This window comes from Schistocerca americana, chromosome 3 (genome assembly GCF_021461395.2).
Source record: "Schistocerca americana isolate TAMUIC-IGC-003095 chromosome 3, iqSchAmer2.1, whole genome shotgun sequence".
NCBI lineage: Eukaryota > Metazoa > Arthropoda > Insecta > Orthoptera > Acrididae > Schistocerca > Schistocerca americana.
The window spans coordinates 627,442,017-627,450,555 of NC_060121.1; the positions used below are offsets into that span (position 1 = coordinate 627,442,017).

The window sequence follows — 8,539 nt, forward strand, 5'->3', positions numbered from 1 at the left end:
CTGAATAGAATTGAGGAGAAATAAATCTTTGCAGTTTGGCTTTCAAGCAACTGGGAAGCACATATAACTTCAGTGTGTGTTGGAAAGTTAATTTTATTACCTACCAAATCCATTACCTTGCTAGGTGGACAGTCTAAATTTTTTATGATTCTATACATCACTCCTTTCTGTGCCTTGGTACAACAGAGTGATGGACTGTGTAAGACATTTCTCTACCCAGTATTACTTGTATACATGTTAGTGTTATTTTTGAACTGTGATTGGTTGATGACACCAAATCTCAAAGGAGTAAATGTACTGCCAGGCTCTTAACAGTAGTCCCAATAGTCTAGTGAGCTTTATACAAGAAGTTCTAGTGTGACACAATCTATTATCCACACTTGTCTGCAGGTTAACACATTCTTCCTCCATCATGAGTTTTGTCATAATACAGTACTGAAAACAAGTGGAAACAATGTAAGTGGTTTACACTTTCATCTCCAAAATCTGTTGTTATCTGTGATACAAAGGCTACAAAGCCATCATTTAAAACCTATAACACATGGCTTCTATTTCAGGTTATCAATATAGATACCTAAGACTTTAAAGAGTACTGATTCATTTATTGAGTCACCCTCATACATATTGTATAAAATTGTGGTCAGAGCTTGTGTAGAGTAAATTGCATGTAGAGCAGACTCTTGCCCATCCAGGGTTATGCACACCAAGAAAAAAAATTTACATATTTTGCCAATGTGGTGTCCAGTTAATAAATACAATTCCACATCTTGTCACTTATGATGAAGATCACGCAAAATGAGAAGAAAGCTACTGTTTACATATTTCATATTATAGACATATTTTGCAGCAACAGTTCAGTAATCTTCCTCCTGCACAGTATCTGCCAAAATAACAGAGGGCTGTCAAAGTTGCAATCTACTACAGAACATTATAAAATGTTCGTCACTCAAATTGAATCATGTGCTCATAAACACACATTACTATGCTACTCTCTTACTTAGATTTGTAAAGCCTACACCAACACAAGTTAATTTCACTTTCTTGGAACCAACATTTAGTTCATCTTCATTATCTATAGTCTCTATTACATCAAGTTTAAAAGCCAAATTAAAGTACTCTTTCATGTGACGAAGAAACTGTATTGCATAAGGTGATAATGGTCCAGTGATACACACAGATACATCTTTTGGCGTGAGAGCCATAAATAACGTGGTGTGGCTCTGAAACACCGAGTCTACACAGCCACCCCTATACACTTCTTCCAACAGTCGATATGCTGCTTCTCTTCCTATGTCTTCTGGTACCGATGGAGGCAGATTTGCTCCAGCAGCTCTGGAAACCATTTCACCAGTATATACTACACCTGATGTTGTTTCTGCGTACAAAGCAATACCGAAACCTGGCGACTTGCCTGATTTCGTGCCAGTACAGTGGTCAGTGTGAATGTACACATCAGGCAAAAACTTTAGAATAATGCCTTTCGCTGATTCTACTAGTCTGTTGGCAATCGCTGGTGAAACACGTACTGCATAAACTACGCCACGTACACGTTTAATTTTTCCAGGTTCTTCTAACTGCAAAGGTTTCAACTGCTTCCTTACTGGGCACTTGAAAACAATTTCACCGCCACCACCTGGCGCCATACCACGCTTTGTGATTGAGAATTCAAGTCCCTCGTCTGTTCCAAGAAATCTTCGTAGGATTGGACGGGCAACATTATGAAGCACATCCACTGAAATGTCTGTCGCACAATTTGTTACACCTTTCAAAACAGCATTTAGCGGTTTCTTGCAAAAAGGAGCAAGAGCTATTAGCACTTCCAAATAGTAACCAATACCTCTAGCTTTACAGCATTCGTGTTCAACATGTCCTCCAAACAGCAAACCAGGTTGATAAAATAAGGAGGTCCCTGTCTCATTAACCTCTACAGTTGAGCCATTCGTTACCTTATCTAACAACCTCACAAGATTCACTTCAAACTCTTTAAGGCCTGGATCGTCACTTCGAGATCTAATATCCTTAACTTTAACAGCTTTTCCACTTAACGTCGATAATATCAACCGCTGTCGTAAATAGTTGCTTCCATCAAATTTTAAAACATCACTCGCTTCCGCCATCATTGTCTGCACCTGGCCACATGCAAACATTATTACAAAGTGTAAACAGGCTCGTTTGAGCAGTTACCAGAAAGCGCCAGACAACAGGCCGTACTGCGCATGCGCAGCTACGATGACGTAGGCAGCCCGTGCTTGGTGCTTGCTCTGCTCATACGCTTTTCGTCGTATTTCTGGTGGGCCATCACGTGACCATGTGTAGCTGTGCCGCCCGTGCGGCATGTTGTTGAGAGGACGTACTGAGTTGTACTTAGAGCAATTGTTTTATCATATCCCACACAGATAAAGGATGCAAATAAGGAAGCAGTTCTTGGCTTTTGAGTCATTTCAAAATTAGACTCCACTGCTCGAAGTACCATAAAATTTTGCTAAGGGGTGACGTTGACAGATTTTTTTTTTTTTTTAATTCTTACTCTGCAATACTGTTATGTAGCATTTCCAACACGTTTACATCTACACAGGACTGCAAAAAGCTACTAGGATGGAATACAAATTACTTGCAACAAAAAAGGGACAGTTTCTTGTGTAGCTTACACCAGAATAAAGGACAATAAATTTCATGACTACTTCAAAATATGAAAAAATTAACATGGTTGTCCGTGAGGCAAAGAAACTGTACAACTGACAGTTTATATTCTACTCTAGGAATAAATATGAAGCCATGTGGGGAGTTAAAACGATAAAACATGGTATGCTGCCAGTCTAAAATTTAGCATAGAATGGCATTCTATAAATTTAAGACGTAAACACAAATTAAGAAATAACTTCAGGCCTCGTGATGGCTGGGTGTTGTGTGCTGTCCTTAGGTTAGTTAGGTTTAAGTAGTTCTAAGTTCTAGGGGACTTATGACCACAGCAGTTGAGTCCCATAGTGCTCAGAGCCATTTGAACCATTTTTTTTAACTTCAGGCCCAGAGGAAGTACTAGACAAGTGCCTTGTGATCGAAAAACACTTTCACAGCAGGCAGATCTATAAAATTCTGCTACAGCTGTCATTATATTTGAAACAAAATATTTAGTTCAAGACTACTGACCAAATTTGCCTACTTTGCTTCAAGTCTATGTTTACGTATGTTCGTACGTATATAGCATTAAGAGATCTTACAGTGTCATACAAGGAACAGGACATCAGAGACTACTCCAGCAGAATCGGAATTTCATAAACCATACTAAAATGCTTCATTCCGCTCTATTTGCACATTTGTATGTCCAGATGGACTCTGAAGTATCTGATATTCAGCTTTTCATGTGGTTCTCGTGATACCAGTTTTCTTGGAGGTCCAGTACTGTATTCTCATGTTTGGTTCTTTATTATGGTATAACGTCATTCGTCCCAGAAAATGAAAATTTGCACTTTAAATTGAACGAGGTTGAAAGTAGCCAATAACGCGGAATGAAACACTTCGTTTCAAATAAACTAACTGCCTCAGCGGAAAAAAAATTAACTGAAGCAAATTTCTCTATAAAACAGCCAGAAATAGCTTCATTAAGACATTAATGGTTGATTGCTAATAGCCTGGAAATAATATAAAATCAGAAAATTGAAACTACTAACTTATTTTTGTCTTTCATGGTTATGAGAATGTATATTAATTCACTTGATGGCTCCCGGCCACAGAAATCTGTTATGTTTTCATTTGACGTGGGAGCTGTAAACGAAGACACGGCCACGGGTCACGTGAGGAAGGACCCCCCACTATAACTCAGCTTGCTCTGCGCATGCGCGAATCTGGCAGCTTGGGCGCGCCAGGAAAATTTTTCCGGGTAGCTTCTGGCTACTTGCTGCTACTGCTCGTACACCAAACAGCCACGCTCCAAGTAGCCAGAAGCGGGAGGAAGGCACTGCTCATACACGAATTCAGCTCTGCGCATGCGCACGAGCCCGCTGGCAACTGCTCATACGAACCCAACACTTCCAGGGATGGGCGATTAATTGCAATTAATCGATAAATCGTAATTATTGTGGTAATCGATTACGTGCAGTCAGGATTCCACATGCACTCTAATTCGCTCCATTCCTAAAATAAGTCTCGACAGTGCAGTCAACCAATGAGAACGGAGTTAGCAACTGTTAAACGACTGTAAATAATATTACAAGTTCATTATTGTTTCTGTTACATGTGCGCAAGTATGTTTGATGTATTTGTTTTTTTTTGTATTAGAGATCTGTGAAATTTTTTTTTAAATATATAGTTTTGTGGCTTGGTGCTAAAAGTGCCAATGTCCAAAATCAACGTTTTTCAGTTATTGGCTCTACGACACTATCCGTAAGGTCACAGTTTTGCTGTAAAAAATGCCAATGTCCAGCTCCTTTATTAACGGAGATACAGATTCATTTAGGGCTCATGTCCAGACGGAATGTCAGAATAGCATTAATGGGAAGAAAGGCCAATATACACTTAAGCCCGTTTGAAATATATTTTTGTATAAATAAAAGGGCCAAACTGCACATTGGCCCTTTTAGCCCATATGTGTTTGTGACAAGTCAAGCAACATGTGTTGGCATTGTTGTATAACCTTGTGTTGACACTGTTGTGTAATTGTGTGTTGACACTGTATTGAAACCGCTTGTCGAGATTATTTGTAGTGTTTGTTTAAACGCCAGTTAGACCATTATTACAAAGGTTACAAGATGGCAACAAGAGGGAAAAAGCTGCTACAAATGGGTTTGAGAGAAATTCCAAGCAAAGGTAATGAAAACTTGTTTTATTCCTTTTACTTTATTACACTTGACTCTTAAGCATTAGTTTTGTTTCCTTTACACTATAATAATCAGTATAAAATTAGCAATTATTAGTACATTTGTGTTTTAAACAAATTATTAGCATACGCGTTCTCTTCAGGTCCGTCTCGGAAGCCCCAGCAACAGGCACTGACGAAGAATTTTTACAACTTAGTAGTGAGATTGATGTCAGCAGCTCACCACCTGATTGTGGCGATCTAAATGGCTTTTTCTCTTATGAGTATTTTCCCTCGGAAGGTAATTCAAGCGATACAGGCAGTGAAGCGAATGGACGGAATGAAGCGAATGAACTGAATGTCGTGAACACACCAAACGAAATGAATGCTTTGAGTGAATTGAATAATGACGAGAACGAACAGGACAATTTATTTCAAGAACAAAAAGTGCATCGACAATGAAAAAACGTGGAAGAAAGAAGGTTGTAGGAAATATTACCAGAAAAAGGATGAGGAACCCAAACCCATGGGCAAGAGAAATAAGAAAGAAAAGAAGAAATGCAGGTTTAGAATATAAAAATGCTACAGGAAAAACGGTTAAGGCCAAAGGTCTTAAAGCAGCCTGTACATGTAGGCTGAAGTGTTTCGAAAAATTCAGTGCAATTGAAAGACAAACTATATTTGCAGACTATTACTCATTAAGTAATGAAACACAAAACCAACTCATAGCAGGATTGGTTTGTGAAAAAGGTAAAGCTTGCCAAAGATTACGAGATGGTAGAGAATTGGAGAGTAGGCGAAAATTCACTCGCCTCTATTCACTCCCTAAATCTGGTGAGCATATTGCAGTCTCTCAAAAAATGTTTTTAAATATACTTGACGTCACCTTAAAAAAAGTCCGAGTTGTAACGGAGAAAAAAAGAAATCGAACTCAGGTATGTGCGCTGAAGATCTGCGGGTAAAGAATGGGAACCAGCCAAAAGCGTCTCAAGAGGCACGGAAGTCTATTCTCGATCATATACAGATGTTTCATGCCATTGAATCTCATTACTCTCGTTCACATACTGCAAGAAAGTACATTTCACTCAATCTGACAATTTCTAAAATCTACAAATTATATGTGGACTTTTGTACAGAGAACATCATCATATCTTAGAGTAGGTCTTTCTACAGGCAGATGTTTGTGGAAAATTTCAACTATCAATTTAAAAAGGCCAAATCTGATACTTGCGCAAAATGTGATAAATTTGATATGGCTATTAAATCTACCGACCAAGAAGAAGAGCGAATAAATGCTGAAAAGTTGAAAAATGAACACCTTGACATTGCCAAAGCTGCGTATAAACAGTAGGATATAGACAAGAAGTTGTCTTTAAAGGATAAAAAGCTAGCTGTCGTTTCCTTCGATTTGCAAAAGTGCCTTGCAACGCTGTTTTTAGTGAATGGAGTATCTTTTTACAAGAGGCAGCTCTGGACATATAATCTCACACTATATGTAATCATGCTAATCCAAAACGAAAAATGTGCTTCATGTGGGATGAAACCATTGCCAAACGTGGTAGCCAAGAAATTGCTTCGTGTCTGATGAAGTACCTAAACAATGTATTAGACAAAGAAGTATCAGAAGTAATATTCTACAGCGACTGTTGTCCAGGTCAAACAAGAAACATCTTCGTTAGCGCAATGTTCCTTTATGTCGTGCAAAAACGTGACAAAGAAGGGCATCCACTTGTTATCCACCATAAATTCTTAGAGCCAGGTCATACTTATTGAGAGAGCAAAGAAAAAAATCTGTAAACCCCATTGAATTTCCAAGGAATTGGGTGACCTTCATGAGGTACATACAGTGTGATCCAAATCTTATTGTATTCGAAATGGAGCAAAGGGAGTCCTTTGATTTCAAGTCCTTTATGAAAAACATCTTCATCGACAGGACTGAAAACACCGAAGCGGAACTGTGTATTGGAACAGTTTTAGGTGGGTTAAATATGCGTTTAATGAAGATTCACATGGCAGGTTGTTGTACAAAACCACTCTTCAAGATTATGTACCGTTCAAAGTATTGGACATAAGTAGAAAAAAAGGGAAACGGCATGGGAGCAAAAATCAAGCTAGCCAAGAGCCTATATCAAACCAACCACTTCCTCTGTCAAAAGAAAAATTAAATGACCTGAAATCTTTGATGCCATTCATAATAAGCAGTGGCAGGATGTACTACGCCACTTTCGTCAATTGTTTGGCATTCACCTCCAAATGGGGATGATGACGCTGATTGCGAGTTCGAAGACAAGGAGAACTAGTGTGTGTTTTAGCTGACCTAGTATTATTCTATACCTCATAAAGTTCTAATTTCTACTTTGTTTATAACTTCTAATGTATGTGTACAAACAAGTTGTAATTAATGACACTATTGCTTAAAACTAGTAATAATTAAACCGTTTTTACATGTTGTATCTACATTGTTACTTGAACAGTTTGAAAGTATCATCGGCATGTTGTTCATGAAATATTTCTACAAAATAAAAAAAATGAGACGTACAGTATTCTAATTGTGTGTTCATTCCTCTTACATAATGCTCTAATACTTTCTAAATATTGTTATTAGCCCGCATTTGTGTGTATCGTGACAAATAAATGTGGTATTTCAGTAATAATAATTTGTAACAACGTAAAAAGCAGTCATGTATTAATAACATAAGGGCCAATGGAGTAGCTGAACGTGAAAACAGGATTATCTGCGAAATGGTACATTCATGGCTTCAGTCAGCAAAGCATATTCCAAAAACGTTATGGGGAGAAGCTATCCTTGCAGTTACTCACACTCTGAACCGAACTGGCCAACTAAGGTTAAAGGTAAGACACCAACAGAATTATTTTTGAGAAGGAAGAGTCAGTTTAATCATCTAAAAGTATTTGGGACAGAATGTTTTGTCTGGATTCCAGCACAGAAACGGAGAAAATTTGATACCAAATCTCTGAATGGTTATAAAGTTGGTTATGATGACCATGGCTATTGTGTATACCTTACAGATATGCATTCAGTTATTGTTAGTCGAGATGGAAAATTCAGGGGTGAAATATTGAAGCAATCATTGAAGAGTAGTGTTACCTAATTAGTTGACATATCGCCTATGAATGATACAGTCTGGATCATCAAGATCATGTAGAAGCGACTGAAAATGCAGATGGTCATCGAGTTTTGAGGGCCAGACAAACAATTAGAGAGCCGATACGTTACTTAGATGAACCTGTGCGACCAAAGATGATGATTCTGAGAGGAGTTCCAAGGAACTATGGTGAAGCAGTGAAATCCTCAGATGGAGAAAATTGGAAAGCTGCAATGGATGAAGAAATGTACTCACATCAAAAGGTTGGTACTTGGAAATTACTTGATTTAGCAGTTGGAAGGAAGGGTATTGGAAATCGATGGGTGTTTGCAATCAAATTGAATAATAACAATGACATTGTACGGTCCAAAGCAAGGATAGTTGCAAAAGGGTTTAGCCAAAAGCCAGGGCTTGATTTTTCTGAAACTTTCAGTCCTGTGGTTAGGTTTGAAACTCTGAGAGCCCTATTGTGTGTTGCTGTTCAAAGAAATTGGAGCATCAAACAATTTGACATTAAAACAGCATTCTTGAATGGTAAATTGGAGGAAGAAATTTACATGCAACAACCAAAAGGTTAACATGACGGCACAGGCCGTGTTTGCAGATTGCTTCGAACCTTGTATGGACTGAAGCAAGCAGC

At 38.3% G+C, this 8,539-nt stretch overlaps 1 protein-coding gene across 1 annotated transcript; it reads right to left on the reverse strand.

The window, feature by feature from the left end:
* Window positions 1–581: 581 nt before the first annotated feature.
* On the reverse strand, window positions 582–2,150 carry LOC124606323 (RNA 3'-terminal phosphate cyclase-like protein). The gene has a single exon (XM_047138306.1). The coding sequence runs from the start codon at window positions 2,145–2,147 to the stop codon at window positions 981–983; it is 1,167 nt and encodes a 388-aa protein (XP_046994262.1). The 5' UTR covers window positions 2,148–2,150; the 3' UTR covers window positions 582–980.
* Window positions 2,151–8,539: the final 6,389 nt, after the last annotated feature.

Excerpts from the sequence above, each read along its gene's own strand:
- LOC124606323 (XM_047138306.1), bottom strand. The coding sequence starts at position 2,147 with ATGTTTGCATGTGGCCAGGTGCAGACAATGATGGCGGAAGCGAGTGAT.